Genomic DNA, 26,085 nt, shown 5'->3' with positions numbered 1-26,085 from the left:
CACATAATGAAGTGGCTTCTTTGACTCAACATTATGTTGGTGAATTTTGTTCTTTTTTGTTGCTATATTCATTCCATTGTGTGACTATCTTGTACTTTATCGATTCTACTGTCAAAAGACATTTGGGTTGTTTCAAGTTTCGAACTATTATGATAAAGCTATTATAAATATTCTTATCTGTGTCTTTTGGTGGACATAAGCCTTAATTGATGTGGGGTATATAGCCAGAAGAGGATATGTTTTATGATAGGATATGCATAAATTTTGCTTAAGTGGATATATTATTAAATGTTTTACCAAAGTCATTATACCAGTTCATATTCCCATCAATAAATGTTGGAGTAGTCTAGTTGTTCCACATCCTTGATATTACTTCATAGTATCTTTTACCAATTTATAAAAACATTTACAATCGTCTAAGATGACAACTGAAATTAGTATAATGGTATTATATAAAAGCATTCAATGTAGGCTTTTTGAGGTGTGTTGGTTTTCAGGCATAAACTAACCAGAATGGCCGATGTTTACGGGGCATGCACAGCTCGCCAGGCATATGCTAGGCACTGTGTATAGGCTGCCTCATTTAATCATCACTAAAGCTCTATGAAGTCGATACTGTTATCCCCATTTTAGGGATGAGAAATTTGTGGCATAGAGAGATATACCATGAAATCACAGACTTTTAAAGAACTGGATGGAAAACCTGTATAGATTAGCTAATGCAATCCCTTACTATATTGACAAAGAAGCCAGCCCAGAAAGCAGGCTGTGTCTTATGAAAGGAAGGTCACCCAGTTTGTTAGAAGTAGAATCTGGATTGGAATGCAGACCTCCTAACTTCTCACCTAACACTGACAATAAATCAGCAGTGCACAAACTAGATAAAACTAACAGTAATCAAAATAAACACATTTTGAAAAAGTACTTCATTCCCTTCAGAATTTAGTTATGACTTTGGTTTGTGGAATAGTTTTACCAAGTTCTAAAACATTTTTAAAACTGTCAAGCAAGGTCATATAAGAAGGATTCACACTATATAAGCCAAAAGCTTATATAATTGTGTGTGTGGGGGGTCATTAAAAAAAGAATATAAAAATGTCTTACTTTTGCCAATGCTATAAAAACGTGGGAACATATTGCTGGAGCCTGGTGGTGGCCAGCCTCCTGTTATGCAGATTTCCCCCAATTATGCCTGTCTCCTGGTGTTTTTGCCGTTGTGTAAGTCCTCTCCCACGTTGCACTGGGATTGGTCTGTGAGACCAATAGAATATAACACAGGTGATGTTGCTTCGGAGGTTAGGTTATAAAAGACATTATTATTTTTACCTCGTTCTCTCTTGGATCATTCACTCTGGGAAACCCAGCTACCATGTTGTGAAAATCCTCAGACAGTCCTGTGGAAAAGCCCATGTGGTGAGAAACTGAGGCCTCCAGCCCACAGCCATGTAAGTGAGCCATTTTGGAAATGGATCCTCCAACTCTGGTGAAGCCTTTAAGTAACTGCAGCCTTGGCTACAATGTCATGAGATATCTGAGGCAGAACCACACAGAGAAGCCATCCCAGATTTCAGACTCAGAAACTGAGATGATAAGGTTATTGTTTTAAGCTGGTAAGTTTTGGAGTAATTTGTTATATAGGAACTGGTAACTAATACAGAACCCTCACAGGACCTTGGCAGAGGCCCAGGCAAGTGAGAGAGGCCTAGAATTTTGAATTTCATAAGCTTTATGATAAATTGTTAAATGCTGTCTACTAGATTGTTGTGGCAGAGACAGGTAGCTTTCAACCAAAATTTGTTCTTTCTTTCTCCCACAGAAGCTGGAACGTGGTCATGCCTGTCCAGCTATGAGACACAACGCCAGTCCGCTATGCAGTTAAGCTCTTGTTAATGAAATGCAGCAGAAGTAATATGTGCCCTTCTGGACTGTGCTTTCAAGAGAATGGTTGTCGTGTTCCTTTCTTCCTTCTCATGGGCCACGATGGTGACAAGCAGAGTGGTCTTGGAAGCCAAATGTTGAAGATGACAGAAAGTCTGGCTGAGTTACCTCAATGACTTTAGGAAGCAGGGCCTCTATCCCTCCAGACGAACAATTTCGTTAGAGAGAAATAAGCATCTATTGCGTTTGAGTGATTACCTTTTAAGGTCTATGTATTAAAACAAGTGACCCTACCCTAGTTAGTTACGTTCTTCAAAATTTAGATACTTAAAATTTCCCCCAGGGTTGAGTCTTAATGTTATTTATTTCTGTATTTGTTGATTTATTAACTTTTTATTCTATAACATTCCAAACATACAAAAGTAGAGGAAATCATATAATGAACCCTTCTGTACTCGTCATCAAACTTTAACATTCATTTTATAAAGCCATTCTTATCTTCTGTGCGTATGTGCCATTTCCTACATATTTATGGCCATTCCTATGCCATTGGTACGCTTTCCCGCTATACTTCCTCCTGGATTATTTTACAGCAACTCTCAGAGTCTCAAACATCATGTCATTTCACTGGAGACATTTTAAATGCCATGTGAGAAACCTTCTCCACCTTCCCTGGAACTCAGTGCTTTTTGTGAAACTGTGGCTATAAAAAAGACCGATTCCCATTTTTTGATGATACATAATGAAGACAACGTGAACTGTAAGGTTAAGCTCGCCGGCCAGTGTGAGAGGCACAAACTATCCCCAGAACGGACCAGAGTCTACCTGCAGCCCATTCACGCTGGAAACTGCTTATAAAGGCACCTGGCTTACAAAGGGACCCGCGCCAGTCAGGCTGAGAGTATGGTGTGACCAGCATCAGGCCAAGAACTGACGCCAGGTAACTTGGATTCTAACCATCTAAATCTCACTCAGCTGCTTCTAGTTGTACGCCCTTCACCCAGTCACCTAATTATTCAGATCCTCGTGTTTTCTCATTTATAAGGTAGACATAATATCTATTCTATCACTGGATTGATAATGATAAAACCAGCTGAGGTTTTTTAAATTATAATCTTTATCTGATGATCGGTTTATAACATGGAAGTAAATATAAGTTGTTTTGAATTTTTATTTAATATTTTCCTGTAGAGCAGCTACATTAATACATTTAAGCTACAGAAATCTCTTAAAATCAGTGTTATTGGGGGGAGTAATTATGTTTTCTAAGTAGTTTTTGGATACGAATCCGCACTACCATCCACGGAAGGGAAAGGGATGTTGACGTTTGTATATTCCTAAACACCCTCAGTCTGAGAAATTTGGACAGCACCACGGTGAGCTCCTGCCAGGGAAAGAGAAAACAGAGTCTCACTGGAGTTCCTCCCTCAGGCGCTCAGCTTCTCACCAATGTTCAGATTTTGACCCAGACACTTCAGCATAATCTGGGAATATGGAGACTTCCAGATTGTCATGACTTCCCTCACACATCACACTCTCTTTTTGCATCACTGAGCTCAGTCCCAGCTGGGTCAGTCTCTATCCAGCAAAGTAGGCGTTGACAGGGGGTGAGCGAGGCCAAGCAGGCTGTTTGGCTCAGCCCTGCGGGGAGGCTCCGGGCTTGCAGGGCCTGCCTTCGTGGCAGCCTCTGACCTCTCACTCGGGCTTCCTTATCCTTCACCCTAATCTCTGACCTGCCTCTTACTTTCCTTTACCTCTACTTTCTGTCTTCATTTATAGTATTTCAGTAACACCATCATAGAACTGTTCTTAAAAGAAAAATGCACAATAATTCATGCGAAAAATAGGCATTCTATTTTTTCTCCTCTCCTGCTGAATCTGTATGCAACGTTTTTCTTTCTGGGTCCTGTTTTTTAATTACGTTATAAGTACCTGCTAAGTTAGAACCTTTTTGTTTTGTTTCACTTTGAAGTTTAGTTAGATTTACAAGCAAGTTGCAAAGGTAGTACAGAGTTCCCGCCTGCCCTTCCTTCACCCAGCAACCCCTATTGTTAGCATCTTACGGCTACATTTGTCATGACTAAGAAACCAAATTTGAGGAAGAGGGAGGTATCACCATGAGGGGTATAAATGTCTAACTATTACACTGTTTTGTATACCTGAAACTAAAAAAAAAAAAGAAAGAAAAAAGAAACCAACATCGGTGCTATTCGTGAGAAACTAAATTCTAGACTTTAGTCAGCTTTAACTAGTTTTTCTACTAATGTCTTTTTTTCTGTTCCAGGTTACCATGCAGGATACCATATTACATTTAGTCATCATGTCTCCTTAGCCTTCTCTGGTTTGTGATAACTTTAGGCTTTCCTCACTTTTCATGACGTCGACAGTTTTGAGGAGTACTAGGCCTTTTGTACAATGTATCTCAATTAGATTTTTGTCTCTGGTTAGACTGGGGTTATGAGTTTGGGGGAGGATGACCACAGAAGCGAAGTACCGTTCTCATCACATCCTACCAGGGATATCTGCTAGCAACATGACGTATCACTGGTTATGTTAACTTTGATCCCTTAGTTCACGTAGTGTTCGCCACACTCTAGGGTTTAGAAGCAAAGGACTAAACTCAGACCACAATCAATGGGGGAAAGAGGGATTAAGCTCTACCTTCTGGAGAGAGAGTATCTACAAAATTATTTAGAATTCTAATAGAAGGAAGGTTTTTCTCTTTCCCTTGTTCATTTTTTCCAGTCATTTCTATCAACATGGACTTCTGGATAGTTACAGAGGATGAAGCTCATATAGGAACTTTTATAAAACGCACAAGCTTGGGCTCCAATAGTAGGGTTTCTGATGCAGCTGGTCTGAAATGGGGCTGAAGCATGTGTGTTCTTTTCAAATTTCTCTAAACTCTACCCTCCTGCCCAGTTTAAGAACCGCTACTTTTTTCCCTTTTTTCTTTTTGGGTTTCAGGGTCATAGGACAAATCTGATCATACTCGGTTCCTGGCACGTGATCACTGTTGGTCCATGCGACACCCACTCGCATTTTGTTAATTCCATTTTGTCATCACACTCCGTGCCCATTTTCATTGCCCCTAAACATCACTATTCTAATGTATTGAGTGAGTACCTTATCTTTTTATTTTTTTAATTTTTTAAATTTGTATTCATTTCCAGTGCACAGAACAATGTAATAGCTAGACATTTACACCCCTCACAAAGCGATAACCCTCGTCCCCCAATCTACTGCCCCTCTGACAGCGTACATAGCTGCTACAATTCCACTGACTCTATTCCCTGTGCTGTACTCCACGTCCTGTGACTATAGATATTAAATTATAGTTGACTCATTATTATTCAGCTTCAGGTGTACAGCGCAATGGTCAGGCATCTACAACTGTCCATGAAGTGGACAATGAGTACCTTATCTTTGTATGTGCTTTTGTAAAATGTGTCTTGTGTGCGTGTATTTCTCAATTATAAAAATAGCATGTTGTTACATAACCCATTCTGGTTGTTACCTTTAAAAATTAATAAACTTTATTTTTAAGTAGTTTCAGGTTTACAGAAAAATTTAGTGGCAAATACAGAAAGCCCGACATACTTCTGCCCCACCCCTCATCTCCTATCATTATCATCTGCCTTAGTGATTAACCTTTGAACTTCAGCTGTTTTAGAAATGAAGACGAGGGCAGTGCTGTGTGGTGAGAGAGTCCTTTGACTCCCACTAAATAAGAGTGCCTTTCTACGAATGGAAAAAACAGAGATGGCTTGGAATATGGAGATAGATACCATGAGACGCCAAACGCTTTCTACAGATAGGGGCTGGATCATCTAAATATTCCTTTTCCTTCTGATTTTAAAACTCTTGACTCATCATCAAAGAAAAAAAGAATAGAGGCCATTACAAATGTCACAGTAAGATTCTAAATTGTGTGACTTTCCTACTTGTGAGAACTAGTTTGAAAGTAAGATCTCAATTCAATTTTTTGAATTACATTGGAAAAGAAAACTGCATCCAAGAGGAAGTGTCAGCAGTTGGTGAGAGACAACTGCAGTTCTTCATCGGTGACTGTTATGGGAAGATGTCATAGGCCACTAAGATATCCACAGAAAAAGGAATTTCTGTCTCTGCCAATGGAGCTATGGGGAAATGAGCACCCTCTACATTTCTGGTGAATGAGGGTAGATCCCTCTGAGAGGCATTTTGGCAGTATTTGCTAAATTTTCATATGCATCTACCCTCAGATCCTAGGGAATCCTGTTCAGTTTGGACTCAATCTAGAAATTACTTCTTCCCCAAAGGAACTGAACTGATAAATCTCATGAAAACCTCAGTATGGGCAGAGCACAGAGATGCTGGCTGGAGACAGACACAAAGCCGTGAGAGTGCAGAAGGTGCCGCTCCCCAAGCCGTGAGAAGCAGGTGGCAGGTTCAGCATAGTGGACTCGAGGAAAGCTAAGGTCCTGTAGCCATCGTCTGGGGAGATGTCTTAGCAAAATCTGAATTGTAAGCAACAGCAAATGCAGATTTTGAGAATTCATTTAACTGGTTTGTAAAGCCAGCAGTTGTTCCTGGGCAAACTGCTATGTGGCAAGAACAGAGTGTGTTATTCAGAGGAGGATCCGTAAAGCCTGGATAATATAAGGAGTGAGATCCAGTTGAGAACAGAAACGTGTCCTGAGAGTTGCCTAAGAATTTCCGCCATTTCTTTAGTGGAGACTTTGAAAAATGACACCAGAATGCCTCTGCACAGTATTTGATCCGTATAGTATCAGGGTTGGGTATAATTAGTGAACTGCATGCGTTTTCTTTTACACTAGGATCCAGTCAGTTTCACTTAATCTTTGTATTGTTTTCATAAAGCCCCAAGCGAAAGAACCCCTCCAGTATTGTTATAATAAGGGTCAGGGCTGGGCGGACCCGAATGACAGCTGCAAGTCAGTTGCAGGAATGAGGTGACCCGTTGTAGGAATGGGGTGACCCGGTGGACTGTGGCCCTGGCAGTGTGGTTGGTGCCTGAGGGTTTTGTCATGTGTGTAGCCCGTCCCAGTGGCAACGGGCAGGAAGTAATATCCATCATGGTGACTTTGGTCCCACAGGAAAGGAGCACTGTAGGTTTAGTCTGTTATGCCCCGAAAGGCAAGGAAGTACGTATGTATTTTAGAAATAGTTTCATATAACAAGGAACTTTTAAGTTTTTATGCTCTAAAGCAGTATGTTTCTAACATTACTACGTACCAGAATTGCCAAGAATGCTATTAAAACACAGATTGCTGGGCCCCACCCTCAGAGCATCTGACTCAATAGGTCTGGAATGGAGCCCAAGAATTTGCATGGTAAGCTTCCGTTACCTGGAACACCCAGGTACATATCTCATTGCTCATCATAATGAACTTAAAACGTAAGATTAAGTTATTGCCAAGTGACGTGGAGAGCAGGCTGCTCAGTACAACCAGCCTTACATCCTTTCCTGCACCAAAGATTTCTATGATAACTCTACTTCCTCCATCCTCTCACAACACCCACCTTCACATTGGCATCTAAAATGAGGATTTCACTCTTCTCTGTTATTAATTTCCCTCTTCTCTTTCCTCTACTTCCTGGTGCTAATACAGAATAGGGAATAATATATGGCAATATATAATTGCGCAATTGTATTTTAGGAGTTCAAAGAAAGGGGTGAGTAAGAAAAGAAGTGGTGGCATTGAAATGTAAGCTTGACCTTGACAGAAGGATGGCATTTGGCAAGGCAGGCAGGAGACAGCAAACTTTGCAGACCTAGGCCGCATCTCTGGCAAAAGCCCAGAGGCAGGACTAGGAAAGAGACAGGCTTGAGAGAGAGGTGTGTGCTGGAGAGAACTAAGAAAGAAGAGTAAATAGATTGGGTGGGGGGAGGAAGCAGGCTGAGTTCCAAGTTGAGGTAGTACGAGATGTGCAGGTGTTGCAGGCTTGACAGCGAGTAAAGCCCTGCTTCAGGCCGATTAGTTAGGTGATGGAGTGTGCTGGCTGGCTTGACAGAGAAGGTGACCCAGCAGGTTGTTCTGGAAATTCAAATCTGTGTAAGCCAGCACTAGATTCCTTCTTATTACCTGAAATACGTCTACTTCACAATCTAAGATGTCCCGAGATCTGAGACGCCTCAGTGTGTGGCGAGTTGGGCCACATCATGTTCTGCTCACTTTCTTAATGTAAACTTTCTAAAAATCACTTTTACTTACTTTCGATACTTGCATGTAATTGTGCAAACTGATTTTAAATTTAGCTTTATCTTTTGAAACTGTAAACTCTACTCTTCCCACTTCACAATGTTGGTTGTTTTCAAACTAGCTGTTAATTTCTTTGTACCACCTCACTTTCTCATTCCTCTACGATTTTTCTTTCCTACCTCAATAATCTTTTCTCCTCATTTGATAATCTAAACCTAAATTATCTGTACATTCTTTCCCCACCTGGCTTAGCTTAGAGGTAATCATTTTCTTTTGCCTGATGATCCAACTCACTTAAATATACAGTGACAGGTTTTTTCTCCTAATGTTGCTTCCACTTATGTCATATGTGATTCATAGATCATCTCAGAATAAAAATAGGATATTTTTTTTGTTTGAATAAGAGAATATGAGCACTGTCCCCTATGATACATGTAAACCACATGTCCCTAGTTCATAGTGATGAAATAGCCCGTGTACCCCAGTCTTCACCAGCAAAATGTGGAGCGCCCGGGCCTCAGATCCTTCACAGAAGCCTTAGGGTATCTGCTTCCGAGGGCGTCCTCTGGCTCCCAGCATCCTCATTTGCCCTCCTGCTGTCAGCCGTGTGGTTGTCACTCCCCGTACACCCCCCTCACTCTCAACACAGACATGTTCATGCTTGCTCCTTAATTCCATTCTTAATGGCTCTCAGGCCACCTTTCTCTCCCTGCTCACCCCCTTCCTGGGCCCCAAGGCAGATGTGATCTTTGTTCTGTGGTTTTCAGGGGCTCTAGTCTTTATTACTGCCCCTTTTCAGGAACAAAGCACAAGCCCAGAAGCGGGGCTGAGCTGCAATCACAGGGACCTCACGGTGCTGCCTCCTAGCCGTCCTGCTTTGATCTCCTTCAACGGACTGCCGTCAGGCATGTGCGCCTCAACTCTCCTCTTAGAGAACAAACAGAATCATGAATTATATTGCAAGATTTATATAGCTGATCTCATAAACTTTGGGCGCTTTCATCATGGTTTCCACAACTATAAAATGTTGTCTTTGGGTAATTTGGAAATGATGGTGAGGTGCTGTGGAGGCTAAGAAAATAATTAATACTTTTCCTTCCACTTTTGAAGTTCTTCTAGCTGGGCTAATAATCAAATTAACAGAGACAGATTAACAGGAGGAAATCAAATTTTAATAAATGTACTTGGGGAATTCACATAAGCATGAAAATTCCAAAGACAATGAGGCAACGTTGGGAGTATATGACATTTTTGGACAAAGGAGAAAGGTGGGGGGACAGGGTATTAGATTTCAGAAGGGAGAATGGGTGATTTACAGGTAGTTGAGGTAGAGGGGAAAATACAAGGCAGGAAAATTCTTGCTGGGCAACTCAGAAACAACAGGGCACAGGGGTATCTAGCTAACAGGCCCCTGCCTGAAGCCCTGCTAATTACCACACTTCATTCAAATTAGGCTAAGGCGCACATCTTAGGATTGCCTTTCTGCAGCAGGCTTTTCTATCTGAATCTCTTGGGCAGGCAAGGTGGGAGAGTCAGTATACTTTCCCATTCTTCCTCTTTCTTACCCCCCTTTCTAGATGCTACATACATGGCCTCAATGTATCCAGAAATGGAGTCTCTGAGGTTCTTGTTTAAAACCAGCTGTAGCTCTCAGCACCCAAATTCGATCAAAATGTCTACATTTCCACCGTATACAAACTAGATCCCATTAATTCATTCAAAATATATTTTTTGAGTATCTACTCTGTCCCAGGCATTATTATCAGTACACCATTATCAGCAGCAGTGAACAAAGTCAGACAAGACCTCTGATCTCAGTGAATGTATGTATAAACAAGTAATTTCAGACAGTGATACATGCAGCGAGGAAAACAATACAAGGTAATACGACAGAGAGTGGTGGAGGTGGTGAAGGAGGCTTCCAGCTGCAGAAGTGGCACTGAGCTGAGGCCCCTGTGACAAGAAAGAGGCAGCTATGAGAACCCCAGGAAAAGAATACCCTATGGAGGAGGAGGAAGAGTAAGGGTAAAACCTATATTGAAAGCGGAGGGGCGAGTGAGCCTAGAGTTTACCGTAAATGAGGGAGGGGAGAGAAGGGAGTGATGGGGAATGAGATAAGAGGCAGGCAGGGGTCATGACAGTCATAGCCTGGGCGGCCTGGGTTTTACCTGAGTGCTATAGGAAGCCAACGCAGAGTTTAACCAGTAGAAGATCACTATGTGGTGTGATTTTTTGTTTCCTTATTGATGTTTTTGAAAATTAAGAGGTAATTCATATAACATGAATGTCACCATTTTAAAATACACAATTCATTGGTTTTTAGCTCATAATGAGTGCAACCATTGCCACTAATTCCAGAACATTTCTATCACTCCAAAAACAAACCCCGAATCTGTGAGCAATTACTTCCCTCGCCCCTTTCCTCAGTCCTTGGTAACCAATAATCTGTTTTTGGTCCCTATGGATTTGCCTATTCTGGACATTTCACATAAATGGAATCACATAGCCTATTGTGTCTTGCTTCTGCCGTTTAGCATGATGTTTTCAAAGTCATTTGTATTGTAGCATGTAACACTACTTCATTCCTTTCATGGCAAACTAATATTCCATTTGTATGCATATACTACATTTTGCTTATCCATTCATCTGTGAATGAACATTTGAGCTGTTTCACTTTTTGACTTTTATGAATAATGCTGTTATTCATTTGTGTATACGTTCTTATATGAATATAAGCTTAAGTTTCTCTTGGGCATATATCTACGAATCGAGTTGCTAAGTCACATGGTTAACTCTAGGTTTAACTTTTGAGGAACTGCCAAGTTTATTTCCAAAGTGGCTACAACATTTTATATTCCTGCCAGCGATGTATGAGGATTCTACTTTCTCTACATCCTTTCAACACTTGTTATTTTCTGTTTTTGTGATTATAGCCTTCCTAGTAGGTGTGAAGTATCTTATTGTGATATTGACTTGCATTTCCCTAATGACTAATGATGTTGAGAATCATTTCATATGCTTATTTGTGTATCTGCTTTGGAGAAATGTCTGTCCAAGTCCTTTGTACATTTTTAAATTGGGTTGTTAATCTTATTGTTGAGTGGGAAAAGTTCTTCATATATTCAGGATACCTGGCCTTTATCAGACATACAATTTGCAAAAACTTCCTCCCAGTCTATGAGTTATCTTTTCACTTTCTCGAGAGTGTTCTTTTACCTTATGTAAGTTTTTAAAAGATCATTCTGGCAGCTATATGGCAGAGGGACTGTTGGTGGGAATAAGAATGGTGGCCGAGAGATGAGTTAGGAACTATTGTAGTGATTCAGGCAAGAGATGATTATGGCTTGAATGGTAAACAAGGGTCTGGCTTTAAATTATTATTGCCAGCGCTAAGTAGGTAGTGTTAGATCAGCTGTCTGAAATTTTGTTCCACTTTATATTGTTTTGAGCCCAAGGGAGAAAATCGTGATACAAGTACCATTTATATGATTTGTTTACAGAGTCAAGAACCAGCCCTACTATGTGACTTCAAATGGCTCTGGATTTGTTATACAAGTTCTGACCATGGTTTTAGATTTTGGACACCCAAATTGCAAATCTGCCACAAAAAGATGGTAAAATTTATTAATAAACTCATACACAGGAATGGAACTCTTAAGAAAATAAACCATTTTCTTAGGTTCAGGTAGAAAAACAACTCAAAGGCCTGTACCTAGACTCTCCATCCCCAGCAATAAAGTTTCCTCAGCAAATCAAGGAGGAATTGGAATAATGTAAAAGTTATGTGTCAGCCTGACTATGTGAGTAAAGGAAGTGGAAGAATGAAATTAAAAAATTGAAAAAAAAAAAAAGGGAAGACAAGATGATTTGCTGGAGGGAGGGTAAACTTCTCTCAGGAAACTCTCTTAGTCCATTCAGGCTGTTATAATAAAATACCGTACACTAGGTGGCTTATAAACAACAGAAATTTATTTCTCACAGTTCTGGAAGCTGGGAAGTCCCATATTAAGATGCAGGCAGATTCGGTGTCTGGTGAGAGCCCACTTCCTAGTTCATAGACAGCTGTCTTCTCACTGTAACCTCACGTGGTGGAAGTGACAGGGAGCTCTGTGGGGTCTCTTTATAAAAGGACTAATCCCATTTATGAGGGCTCATGACCTAATCAACCCCCAAAGACCCTATCTCCAAATGCCATCTGATTGGATGTTAGGATTTAACATGAATTTGGGAAGGGCACAGACATTCTGTCCGTAGTAGAAATAGAATGAGTGCTTAGTGGAGAGACTAGACATATAGGGAGATCTTAGAGACCAGAGTGGAAGAGGAAGTGTACTTAGGCTGTGGGAACAGAGACAGGAGTGCAGTTTCCAGGCTCTCGGCCTCACGTGGAAAGGTGCTGGCTCAGGTAGTAAATGGCCATCAACTGTGATTAGATGGCCATCAGCTGTGGCTAGTTGGCCGTCAGCTGTAACCGGTGAGTCATTGGCCACTAATATAACTGCTGTGGCTACGCTAGCAGAAAATGGGGGCAAGCAAGAAGATGGTGGGTGAGCTAGCAAGCATGGATTGCAGTTAGCAAGTGGGGTTGGTTGGTTGGCACAGAAGTGAATGGCAGGTTGTGGATTGTGTGGCTCCTGCTTCCTGTGTCTCCAACCCAGCCGCCACCGAGACTATAGTGGTATGAGTCCCCTATCTATGGCTCCGTGGTTGTTCCTTTTTGGCCTCACTGTCTTCTGCATTCTTATGTGGGGAGTATGAGTTGAGACCCTGCAGGCTGCCCTGCATGACACAGGCCTAATTGTTCATCAAGAGGGTACTAGAAAAGGTAAAGAGTTTCGGCTATCATTAGTGCAGGCTTAAGTAACTGGGCCCATTAAAAAAAACAATGAAAAGATGTAAGACCTCTGACTGACGTCATCCTGCCTGCCTGCAATAAGCCAGATTCAGGAGCAAACTGAGAGCCTCTTCTGAAAGGAGTAGATGAAGAATCCACAGTAAGAGCAATTGGGGAACAATCTTTTGAAGACTGGGGTAGTTATACCAAGTGGCCACAAAGAAGCTGGACAGACCCAAGAGGGGAAAACCAGGAAGAGAAGCACAAAATACTCAAGTAATTATTATCTGGGTTAGATTCAGAGACAGTTATTACAGGTGGCAAGCAGGTTTTGCCTGTGCCTTGAGGGCACGTGCCGGAGTATTTAATGGAATTGGCACTCTAAGGGAAGGCACAGCAGAGATGGGAAATGAGAACGGAGAGCCAGACAGAACAATAATCAACTGAGTCTAGGCCCAGATTGGATGTTGGTTTGGTGCGATATCTTCCAGGTGGGACATGAGGAGAAGAAAGTGGCCAGCACTGATTTGACCAATGTAGCTTTTAGTAGCCTTAGAATTTATTGATTTCATATATCTCACTAAGGTGGACCTCTACACATCAAACACCTAGAGAAATATACTATGTAGATAATCTATTTTCTGGGTCAGAAGGCAAAGAGAAAATAAAAGGCCCTCAATTCCAGTTGTATGTGTATTGGAAAAGGGAAGTAATCAATTTAAGTAGGTTAAACTTTTAGAAATTCAACTGAGTCATTGTGGAAGGAGCAGGGGAACAGCAGAGGGGAATGAAACATCAGAGGCACAGTACTTCAGTTAAAGATGCTCCAGAAATACATGCTATTCAAGAACTGGAATATTCAAAAGTGGGGGAAAGACAAGGGCTCAAGGAGCCCATTGGAGAGCAATAGATTCCCACAGACCGTGAGAAACACAAGTTCTGAAGCACCCACAGTAACTCTGTTCAGGAATCTAAGAGCAATTCTTCAGCTGAATCAAATATTACAACTGGGGGAAAATCTCTCTCCTAGGAAAATCTCTCTCCTAGAATTTATAGTTCTAAGCAATTTCCTAGCAAGAGGCAATGGAAATCCCCTGTGTGGTTCAAGGCCAAAGAGGTCTCTTGTGGGTTGTGGATAAGGCCCACGCTCAGTGCAGCACGGGATGCCCGAAACATGGCGCTCAAAGGGAAAATGGAAATTAGAGATGTAAATAAAAAGGCAGGAGCACATCAGGTAAAGCCTGGTTATCTGGGCTGCCACCAACACAAATTCTAACTTTACAAGATTATAATGTCTCAAATGCTGTCTTAGAAAGAAGGCTATGGGCACATCCCCAGTACCAAATGCTCCCCCCCACACCCTCCATATGTAGATACATGGTGACAAAATTAACTACTAGGTGGGAAATTGATCCTGATTCAGTGTAAATTCAGAGACTGTGGGCTTCAAATAACTACCCTGGACTCACTGGCACATGAAGAGGTTAAAAGAAGGTGTTTTGTTGGTCTTACCTCCTGTCGTGCGGAGCGTCAGGCGGGGTCTCAGCTCTCGCTCCCCACATAAGGATGCAGGACATGGTGAGGCCAACAAGGAACACCCACGGAGCCATAGATAGGGGAGTCATACCATTATATTCTCACTGGCGGCTGGGTTGGAGACACAGGAAGCAGGATCCACACTAACCACAACCGGCTGTCCACTTCTCTGCCAACCAACCAACCTCACTTACCAGCTGCAATCTCCCGTGCTAACTGCAATCCGCGCTTCCTAGCTCAGCCACCATCTTCTTGCTAGCCCCCATTTTCTGCTAGCGTAGCCACAGCAGTTATATTAGTGGCCAATGGCTCACTGGTTACAGCTGACGGCCAACTAGCCACAGCTGATGGCCATCCAATCACAGTTGATGGCCATTTACTACCTGAGCCAGCATCTTTCCACTTGAGGCCGAGAGCCTGGAAACTGCACTCCTGGCTCTGTCCCCACACCTCCTTTCATCCAGTACCACTGAATCTCTAGTAGGGTCTTTGGTGACACTAACTCTAGTCTCTGGACACATGATTGTACTTGTGATAACAAGATTGAGTTGTTTTACAGATTTGGTGGGTGCCAGTGCTGTGATGGTCCTTTGCATTCTGGTAAGCTGTGGGGACAAAACCCCAAAAAGCAGTTTCCAGGCTCTCGGCCTCACATAGAAAGGTGCTGGCTCGGGTAGTAAATGGCCATCAACTGTGATCAGATGCCAGCAGCTGTGGCTAGTTGGCCGTCAGCTGTAACCCGTAAGCCATTGGCCACTAACATAACTGCTGTGGCTACGCTAGCAGAAGAGAATGGGGGCTAGCAAAAGCGGACAGCAGGTTGCACGTTGTGTAAACCCAGCCTCCAGTGAGACCATAGTGATATGACTTCCATACCTATGACTCCGCGGGTGTTCCTTTTTGCCCTCACCATGTCTTGCGTTCTCATGTGGGGAGTGGGAGCAGAGACCCTGCCCAACGCCCCGCATGACAAATGGCGCAGCGAGCAGGGTCCCTTGCACGACAGACCTATATCCATTCCATAGAAAATATAGGTCTTCCACTAAAGACACCTGAGTTCTACCTGGTAGCAAAGACCCTTCTAACTGAGAGGGGGCAGAAATAAAAAATTGAAGAAGATAAAGTTTGGAGTTTAATTTTTGGATCTTTAATTCACCAGTGCAAGAGACTATGATTTTGAACTTTAATTCTTTTGACCTCTAAGATCTTTGGACTAATTTGCATGGAATTTAATTTTTAACTCTAATTTCCTCCCAGGAAAAATCCATTAAAAAAGCAGTTAATATTCAAATTTGTGACTCCGTATGGATGGCATTTTTATGATTGGAATATGTTTATGTTGTTATTTTATCTCATTGCCAAACCTTTGATGAGCTATGTTGAACAATGTGGCTGGACGTGGTTTAAAAAGGGTTACAGAGGAAGAACTTCTAGCCTCGGATGCAGGCTTTAGAATTAGTTTAATTAATGTGTTATTCTGACCCATTTTAGGACCTCCTGGAGTTAAAAATATAACACTGCCCACCAGTATCCCAGGAAAGCCATGGTTGGTGTTGGGAGAATAATCTTTTGACAGTGGGACCAGAATTGCCCAGGTAGATTTTTAACCTTGCCTCCCAAGGAGGGCAGCCACACTACTAGTTAATTGTTAATCTTAATGGGGTAAAAGAACAAGAATCTGGGGAATGTTGGAGGAGGGGAATCTTCTTTCCGGTGACTTCTTGGTAACCTTCCTGGTCTTTCCTCATCATCACTCACTGTTCCCAAAGCTTGTTAGGCAGTGCTGGATGATGCCAGCAGGCTCCTCCACCCTTTACCCTCTTCTTCCTGTTGGAGATCTGCCTGCCTGCTGCATTCTGCCTGTTCCTCCCTCCATGCTGTAAGTATTACAGGGGCAGGCACTGCACCCTGCACAGGGAGGTCTGCGGTGGCCCCCACAGCCTGGGAGTGGTAGGAAGCCTGTCTAGCTGTGGATTTATAATATTAGGATCTGTTCACTTGCAGGTAGAACAAGCTGTCAGTATTAGCTTGTGGGGACAGAACCAGGAGTGCGGTTTCCAGGCTCTCACCCTCACATGGAAAGGTGTTGGTTCAGGTAGTAAATGGCCATCAACTGTGATTGGATGGCCATCAGCTGTGGCTAGTTGGCCGTCAGCTGTAACCAGTGAGCCATTGGCCACTAATATAACTGCTGTGTCTACGCTAGCAGAAAATGGGGGCTAGCAAGAAGATGGTGGCTGAGCTACCAAGTGGTGCAGTGAGGGGTGTGAATAGTGTGGCTCCTGCTTCCTGTGTCTCCAACCCAGCCGCCAGCGAGAATATAGTGGTATGACTCCCCTGTCTATGGCTCCGTGGATGTTCCTTTTTGGCCTCATCATATCCTGCGTTCTTATGTGGGGAGCAGGAGCTGAGACCCTGAGTGACTCCCCGCACGACATAGCTCTACTACTAATAAAGGTGGTATTTTGATCTCTGCTTGTGTGACTTCTGCACCTACCTTTCAGTTGGTTCTTAAATCGGCCTGGGAACAGAAGTGTCAATTTAACTCTGACTGTTAGAATGACAATAAATTTTTGGAGGTAGAGCTGACAGGGCTTGCTGATTAATTAGGTGTGGGGTATAAAGGAAAATGACAAATCAAAGATGATTCCTAGGTTTCTGGCTTGAGTGACTAGGTAAACAGTGGTGCTACCTAATGGTTTAGAAGCCCTAATTCTGAGACCAGAAATATACATGTGGTGGTGCATACATGACTAGTGCGTCGAGGGAGGCTGTCCATGATATGGTGGAGGGCGGGCGGGCACTAAACATGGTGAGAATGACTTATCGTGTTTCCCCGAAAATAAGACCTGGCCGGACCATCAGCTCTAATGCGTCTTTTGGAGCAAAAATTAATGTAACTTCTGGTCTTATGTTAGATAAGACCGGGTCTTATAGTAAACTAAGACTGGGTCTTACATTAATTTTTGCTCCAAAAGACGCATTAGAGCTGATGGTCCGGCCAGGTCTTATTTTCGGGGAAACACCTTAGTAGAGGAGGGATGGCTTGAAGGCCAGGAGAGTAGGAGGCCATTGATGTAGTTTGGATTTAGTACAGTTAAGAGATAAGGACCTCAAGTACGGTCCTGGGAATAGAGAAGGGCATTAATCAGGAGACATTTAGGAGGTAGAAGCAATAGAACTTGGTGACTAGTTGGATAGAAGAGACTAGAGCAACTCCAAGGTTTCACGTTTATGAACTTGCCCATCTAAGTTAAATATTTGGTAGTGACAAAAATGTTAATTTTTATGGATTCTGCCATTTTAAATATGACAACTCTTTTAGCCACAGTAAAGGCACGCAGGGCATAGGGAGAGAAAAATGGAAAGATTAACTTCTCCAGATCCTGAGTCTCCTATTCAAATAAAAAAAAAAAAGAAAAGAAAAAATGATCCAAAACCCTTAAAAGCAGCAGCTAAGATTAATCCTTTCAGTTACAGTGGTCTTCTTTTTAGACGTGATGCACTGTATCAGGGGTTAGCAAAGTTTTTTCTAGTAGGAGCCAGAGAGTAAATACTTTAAGCTTTGTGGACCATGTGGTCACTGCTGTAACTACTGAGCTTTGCTGCTGCCGAGCAAAAGGAGCCACAGACAATAATGAGCATGGCTAGGCCCAGTAACACCGCGTAGGAAACGGGGGGTGGGCTGGATCGGGCTCACAGGCCACGGCCAAGGTTTGCCGACCTCTGCAATCTACATAATCTCTTACATGTATCAACTCTTAGTAGGTGGCATTGGCTTATCCCAAGACTAGTTAAAAAAGAGGACCGTGCAATGTTGCATAACGCTAGGAGGAAAGTGGGGCTGATTTGATTGATAAGGTCCTAAGTTACAGTAGCAAGGGGAGTATGACACTCATACATGGACCTGTTCAGGGCTATTGGCAGGAGATTAACAATCTGATGCAGCATGTCTGAGTTTCTAATGGGATGGCCAAAGCAGAGGAGAGTAAAAAAAAAGAAAAAGGAAAAAAACAACCAACCAGACCACTGCAGCCCATGTTCCTCTGACCACATCTCCACCTTCAAGATATAAATCTTCCATCTTCTCCCATCCAGCAGCAGGAACAGGCTGAAACAAGAAAGGCTGTGAGTCTTACGCTGTGGGAAGGAAATGAGAGAGAATTTCCAGTACACGGGAGTAAGACAAAGGCTTGCAAATGTTGGGGGAAAGGTCGCTGCTGGAGAGGGAATGTGGGGACCACATAGAGGAAGAAAAGACGTGGAAGCCCAGTGAGGGTAGAAGAGGAGAGGGTGCTGCGATGAGAGACGAGGGGTCTATGAGAACACTTTCCATGGCCACGGAAATCTGTGGGGGAATACCTTCACGGTCTGGTCAGTCAGGCTGTGCTCACGGACCACGCTCAGAGATGAATCCGTTCAACAAGGGCACTGGGTCAACTTTTCCTCTGCTAGACTCACAGTTTGGAATCTGCCTGCAGGAATGCTTCAGTTAAGAATTATTTGACACCCCCCGTTCTAGGTGTGTGTGTGTGTGTGTGTTTGCTCGGCCAAGTCAATACCAGTCAATGGCAGATATGAGAGACATTGAATGACATAGATGAAAACAAGAGAAGCCAAGAGAATTCTGATACCATGTTAGCCTTCCGATCATAAAACCACAGAACTGGAAAGAACTATGAGAGAGTGAGTATCTGACCTGGTCTTCTGCCCTTAGCAAAGTTAGGTAGTCTTTCTTAATGGTGTGCCTGACAGAAGACCAGGCATTCTCCCTCAATAATCCATTCCAGTATGTTTTATTCTGGCAGTCTGGAAGTTTTTCCTTATGTCCGATAGAAATCTCTCCAACGTTAATTCCATTTTCTCTTATTTGATATTCTGTGGACAAAATATCAAATGTTTTGTCTATGGACAAAACAAAGCAAAAAACCCTAACTCTTTCAAAAACCCTTTACAGTCTTTAAGACATAGCAGAGGATCATTTATTAGGGCATTTGAACATTGGAAACATTCAAACAACAGAATGACGATTCTCCCCGCCAGTGTTGGCCCAGTGGCCCAGGTCACTCAGTGCAGACACGGTGGTGCAAATTATAATGGACAAATAGAAAATAACCTTGTCAGTGACTATTTCAGGTGAAAGGTCATCATACAGATTATGAAATAAATGTCATTTACTACTGAGCAGAAAAAAAAAACTACTGTTGTACAGGCTGAAATAGACATTTGAAAAGGAAAAGAACTGCAAAAGCAAGCAGACACTGATGAATCTCTTCAAATGAGTGTTGCATTCACATCTTTAGTTTTGCCAGAAGCAATTCCCACAAATCCTGTTAGCAATTTTCTCACACTTCTCTCTGCAGACAATCAAAAATTTCATAATAAATAAATATTGTTTTCTTTTTTTGTTATTGCATACCGCTTTTGGGGGGGTTGTTTTAAAGAAATGAATATACATCATAAATTCTATGTTTTTATAGTGTGAGAAGCATAACCTATTTGTTGTGTTTAAGATCATTAACTATTTAAGGTTTTTCATAATGTGTTACATTTTTGTTGTTGTTTTGACTTTCAGGTAAACCCAGATAGTTATCTTTACTTGGTGCAAAATGACAGCAAATTCTCTTTTTTTGGGGGGGGAAGGGGAACAGGACTGTATTTGGGAACAGTGTGTACTTCCAGGCCTTTTTTCCAAGTCAAGTTGTTGTCCTTTCAATCTTAGTTGTGGAGGGCGCAGCTCAGCTCCAGGTCCAGTTGCCAGTTTCTAGTTGCAGGGAGCGCAGCCCACCATCCCTTGCAGGACTCGAGGAGTTGAACTGGCAACCTTGTGGTTGAGAGCCCACTGGCCCATGTGGGAATCGAACGGGCAGCCTTCGGAGTTAGGAGCATGGAGCTCGAACCACCTGAGCCACCGGGCTGGCCCGAGAGCAAATTCTTAATCCGTTCTTTTTTGATTTGCTTTTACGAGATAAAATGTTCTCAATCATACAAGGCTTTTAAATGTATATATTTTTGTATTTTGATCATCAAACACATCTTATTTTAGATACCACTGTGTAGCAATCAGGCTACATTAGTCTGTGCCATGGTAACAAATTAACTCCCCAGTCTCAGTGGCCTAACATAACAGAGACGTATTTCCTGCTCACAGTACACGTCCTATTTGGATCACTGAGGAGCTCTCTTCCAGAGTCCCTCAAGCACCTGGTCTGATGGGGAATCTGGCCACCTGTAGCTGCACCGTCTGGAACTCGGGGACCCCCATGGCTACTGCAGCAGCAGAACTGCAGGGTCACACAGCAACTCTTCAATGCTTTGCCCAGAAATGACATTCAGGACATTCACCTGATAAAAGGTCTTTTATTTGATCACGGTGTCCTTTTGAAGTTTAGAATGATCTTATCTTTAGTTATGTTGATATAGGGGATGAGCCCCCAAATGATGTAGGAATATTTCTGTGAATCCCCAAATGATATGGGGAATGTCTGTGAGTGAGTGAGTGCCGGGATCATGTCTTGTGAAACCAAAGTATGGAAACACAGACCAACGGAGAGGTGAGGAGTTGTAAAAAAAGGAGTGTTTATTAAAAGCAAAGGGTCAGAGCTCCAGAGCGGGAGGGGGTTCCCGAATGGGATGCCCCCTGACTGAGGCAAAAGCTCTTACTTTTATACCTTCCCTTGTCTGTTTGGGAAAGAGGAGCTGGCACCTTCTAATGGAATTTGTCTATCAGGTTTGTTCTGTTTGCCCAACCTGAAGCGATTAGCAAAATAACCCATTCCTATCTATCAGATCTGTTTCATTTGTCTAGCCAAAAGGGATTTATGAGATAATTTATTAACATCAAAATGCTGTTACATTTTGTCCTGGAGTGAAGGAATTATTTTCAAAACCTGAAGTTTCACGATATGGCTGTCTTTTGTTTATTTTACTAGGGACCTCCCTGTCTACCTAACAACATGCTAACTCACCTGTCTCAATGTCACCCCTCATTCATCTTTTTGTAGGTGAATTCCAGTTTTGTTAGCCTTTCCTGTTAGCATTCTGAGATGTAGACAGAAAGATCAACTCTAGGCCATGAAAATGAGAAGGGACTTATTAAGGGAGATTAGAAAGTCCAGGTAGTCATTGGAAAGGCTGGAGGAACAGGTTCTAGGGTGAGTTACCACCAATTCCAGAACCACACTGTCTTCGTTGCAGTGGGGAAGCTACTAGTCCCCCTGAAGTCCTCAGAACCATGACATTGAAGACACCTGTGCTAGCAGAATGGGTATCTGAAATGAACACTGTCTGTTCTTCAGGTATTTCTGACAGGTGCAATGGAGGGCCAGAGACTGAATTATAGGATCTCACCCTATAGATTCAGGCAGAGGGTAGGGAGATTAGGAAATATTAAATTTTAGGATTCTGGAAGACAAAATTCGCACTGTGGGGAACTATCAAAATGTGGAGAGGTTTTTTCAAGAGATTTGGGATGCCATGAATAACAGATGTTTACTATATTTTCTTTTACAATACTCATTTTCTTTGTACTTGTAATTTTTTTTCTGTTAGAGAAGTAACATAACTAGAGATAAGAAAGAAACACTCATATTGCCACCACCTTAACGCAACTACTGTTATTATTTTGGTATATTTCCTTTTTGCTCTTTTTCTGTGCAGAATTCTCCTCTATAAAATTATGTGACAATGAACACTGATCTCCTAGTGAAATATTAGAACACAAACATTTCCCCCCATGTTGCCACATTATCTTCAAGATCATGAATTTTAATGGCTGTGCAATATTGCAACAGTTGGAATGGCTTTACTATGTAAACTTACTATGTAAATATAACATTGTGATGCAAGTCAATAGGTATCACTTCTGATTACAATTGTAAACTGATTCTTTCATTTGTGCTGCAATTACATCATCTTGATTTTCCAGTTACATCAATATCTTATTTTCCAGTTTTCATCAAGATGTGTGACCTCATAGAGACACAGTCCAAGACTCAGTGTAGCTAGGGAAAGAAATGTGAAAATTTCAGGCAATTGTTTCATTTAAGTACAAAAACATAACCTTCACTCTTTAAAAAACAGACTTTTAGTAGGTATCATCCATGCCGACCATCAGTCTTTCTTTACATAATGCCAGGTCATTTTTTTAAATTCCAGAAAACTGTTCCATTATTCATTTGCTTATGTCATCATAAATGTAATGCAGTTTCTAACTATTATATACAGCCAAATCAAATTTTGTTGAACTATATACCTGTCCCCAAAAGAAAAAAACCACACACCCTGTAACATTAAGGAAAATCCATCAATTCACATATATTGAGCACTCACTCTTCCAAAGAATTCTGCTGGGCCCTGTGTGAACAACACAATGGTGTATAACATTTGATTCCTTCTAAGGAGAGGTTTCAAATCTCTGATCAGGAACTTTTTTTCCAAAGCAGCGCTATGTTGTATTGCCTTTTTTTTAAAAATTAAAGTTTATTGGGTGACAATTGTTAGTAAAGTTACATAGGTTTCAGGTGTACAATTCTGTATTACATCATCTATAAATCCCATTGTGTTTTCACCACCCAGAGTCAGTTCTCCTTCCATCACCATATATTTGTGTATTGCCTTTTAACTTTTATTTAAAGGTGCTAAAAGAACATTGGATTGATAATCAAAAGCACTGTGATTTTTGACAAGTGAAGGGAACCAAAATTTTGCCACCGTGAAGCTACCTTTTTGGGATATTGATATTAAGTCGTTTATTAAAAAACGTAACTCAGAAAGAACCATTGTGCCTTCCCCCTTTCCTGTCAGAGATTCAGATAGAAAAGCCTGCATCAGGAAGGAAATCTTAGGATGTAGGCCTTAGCCTAATTTGAATTAAATATGATAAATAAGAACCCTTCAGGCAGGGGCCTGTTAGCTAGATACCCGTGTCCCACTGTTTCTGAGTTGCCTAACAAGAATTTACCTGCCATGTGTGTTCCCCTCTTCCTCAACTACCTGTAAGTTGCCCATTCTCACTTCTGAAATCTAATGCTCTGTCCCCTCACCTTTTCTCCTTTATCCAAAAATGTCATATACACCCAATGTTGCCTCATTGTCTTTGGAATTTTCATGCTTATGTGACCCCATAGGCATGTATAAAAATTTTGGTTTTCTCCTGTTCACCTGTCTTTGTTAATTAGCCCAATTAGAAGAGGGAGAAGAGGGAGGAAAAGTATTAATTATTTTTTAGCACACACGCGAAGTTATCCAAATTCTCTAGGCCTGTTTCCTTATCTGTAAAGAGAAGTTTTTAGACTGGGTGAGAGCTCAGATTTCTCATTGCTAACATCCTAAAAATAGATGAAATACTCCACAGGCTTCCAGTGGTTCTCTATCAAAAAAAGAATAATACATATATATGTCATATGTTTATATTTATATACACACACATACTTATACGAGTGTATGTACACATGGTACTTGCTTTGAGAAAACTTATAAAATGGGTATCCTGTATAAAATGCATGAACTACAATAACCTTAAAATCTATTGTGAAAAGAACAATTACTCCTCAAGAGTCATTTATAGCGCTGGCAGAAGTCTTGATCTGCTCCAATTCTGTGAAAGTGCTAATGAACCGCTAGTCAAGATTCTCTCAATAAAGATCACTTAGGTACAGGATTTAGGCAAAAGAGGATAGTTACTATTTTTAAGTGCTTAATGGAAGGCCAGCCGATGAATAAGGTACTTTTCAAATGAGATCTCATTTAATCCTCACGGCAGCCCTATGAGGGTGAAATTATTATTCATCTTACAGACAAGAAGACTGAGATTTGGGAGGTGAAGTAATGTGTTCAAAGCCATCCAGCTAGCAAGGGACAGAGCCAGTTTTCCAACACGGGTCTGTCTGACTCCAAAGTCCATGCTCTTTCCATCCCAACTTATTTTGTAGACCTCTCTCACTGGACTTAATACTGATATTCCCCTTATGATAATAATCATATCTTATTTGAATTAATTTCTCACATCGTAATGTGGTCAAAACCAGCAAATTTTCCAAATAAAGTTTAAAATATAGTCTTAATTAAAATCTAGTCTTATTGAAACACACACACACACACACACACACACACACACACACTCACACACACACACACTGGCATTAGTAGAAAGCATCATTATTTAAGACATAAATAATTTCCTTTATATTGTCTTTCACATGATGTAAAGAAGACCTTCCCCCCCTTATCCCATACCTCTCAAGAATATTTGAGTGAAAGTTTCTGAGTCTCAGTCATTCACAGATAAACCTCAGAGTAGTTTCTTTTGAAGGATTCCTCATTTGTAATCATTAGTACTTAGCATGTAACTACACTATCAGGCTTGCAAAGCCTTTTACAATTGTTGTCTAATAAATACTTCCAACAGCTTCTGGGGAGACCAATATTTTACAGAAAAGCAAAATGAGATGTAGCTATGTTAATTGACTTGGCCAGAGTGACACGTGACTTTCCATGGATATGGCCAAGGGAAAGCTGAAGCAGTCTTCCATTATTAGGCCAGAAATTCTGCTCCTTAAATAACATTTAACAGTTGCATTGATCCTGTAATTGCAGAAAGCCCACCTCACTTTGCAAATGAATCAGTGATAGAGGTACCTTAAAAGAAATCTGGAGTTCTCAATTTACTACTACCTCAAATTTATTTAGCTTATTTGCCCTTGAGTTAATTGATAAAAAGCTGCTTTACTTCTTCATTGTTATCTTTAATTTTTGCATTGTTTTCAAAATGTGAGACACAATGCCATTTTATGCACTGTTGGCTTCCTTGCCACCATTTTGGCCTACTCTTTTAAATTCTGGTATTAACATAAGGCTTGATGCTAAAATGAGAAGTGTGAGAGAGAAGTTGCTGCTCTCCCACAAACAGAAGTCCTCCTGTATTTGACTTCCAGCCAGTTCCACCTGAACATACGACCCTGTTGTTAAATCAATATTTTCTAATTCATTTTACTGTTCACTCTTGGCAAGAGGAACTTTTGTCTTTTAACCTTTCTGATGACTAAGCCGAATGTGTCTTTGGTTTAGATGAAAAATTAATACAGTTAAGAGAAGGCAGTAAATCTTTGCTGTATGGCTAATAAATAAGACTGTGGTATTTTATATTTGATTTCATGATGCTTTGAATTTGTAGTTAATAAGCAGACTCTCTAGCATCACATTATAAATAAAATGCCAACTTTATTTAAAATTTTATGTTAGGTCATATGACAATTTGACAATAATTTTGATAGCTACAAGGGAAATGAAACACCAGCAGAATTTATTTGAGAAACTGTCATCCTGTAAATTTAGAATCTGAAAAATAAAACTCTAATAACAGAAGCACTAGTATGTTTTATTAGGTAAACTCTGAACAATAATCTTTAGCTCAATTTATTGGTAATTTTACAGATAGGTATTTATTAATTTCTCTGAAGTATAACTTAGAAATTTTAGAAGAAGGATTACTTGACAAATATTGGCAGCCTCTTTCGCAATTGATTTTTTTCTGAACTGTCCTTTAAGGATGTTTTCTTAAAATTAATTATGATGATATTTTAACTAGTCTTATTTAATCTTCTGAATAATTTACCTCTTTAAAAATATTTA

General features: G+C 41.2%; 2 protein-coding genes across 6 annotated transcripts in view; one reads left to right on the top strand and one right to left on the bottom strand.

Annotated features, from left to right (window-relative positions):
* Window positions 1-26,085, top strand: part of ARL14 (ARF like GTPase 14) — a 76,693-nt gene that overhangs the window by 26,376 nt on the left and 24,232 nt on the right. The window contains exons 2-3 of one of the 2 annotated variants that reach the window (XR_013991914.1): window positions 1,817-2,818; window positions 4,163-5,755. The gene's annotated coding sequence lies outside the window, so the exon portion shown is untranslated. Of the gene's footprint in view, window positions 1-1,816; window positions 2,819-4,162; window positions 5,756-26,085 lie in introns of those variants that run through there. The other variant, XM_081028528.1, reaches the window with a different exon arrangement.
* LOC308488602 (uncharacterized protein) overlaps window positions 9,237-26,085 on the bottom strand; it is a 53,919-nt gene continuing 37,070 nt past the window's right edge. The window contains exons 5-6 of one of the 4 annotated variants that reach the window (XM_081028494.1): window positions 18,477-18,565; window positions 9,237-10,037 (exon numbers count right to left, since the gene is read on the bottom strand). In XM_081028494.1, the coding sequence (XP_080884620.1) occupies window positions 9,928-10,037; window positions 18,477-18,565 (199 nt within the window). In that variant the 3' untranslated portion in view covers window positions 9,237-9,927. Of the gene's footprint in view, window positions 10,038-18,476; window positions 18,566-18,816; window positions 18,930-19,647; window positions 19,812-22,303; window positions 22,458-26,085 lie in introns of those variants that run through there. The other 3 variants (XM_081028495.1, XM_081028496.1, XM_081028497.1) reach the window with 3 other exon arrangements.

This window comes from Rhinolophus hipposideros (genome assembly GCF_964194185.1).
Source record: "Rhinolophus hipposideros genome assembly, chromosome: 2".
Classification (NCBI taxonomy): domain Eukaryota; kingdom Metazoa; phylum Chordata; class Mammalia; order Chiroptera; family Rhinolophidae; genus Rhinolophus; species Rhinolophus hipposideros.
This window is presented reverse-complemented; position numbering and strand designations above follow the sequence as displayed.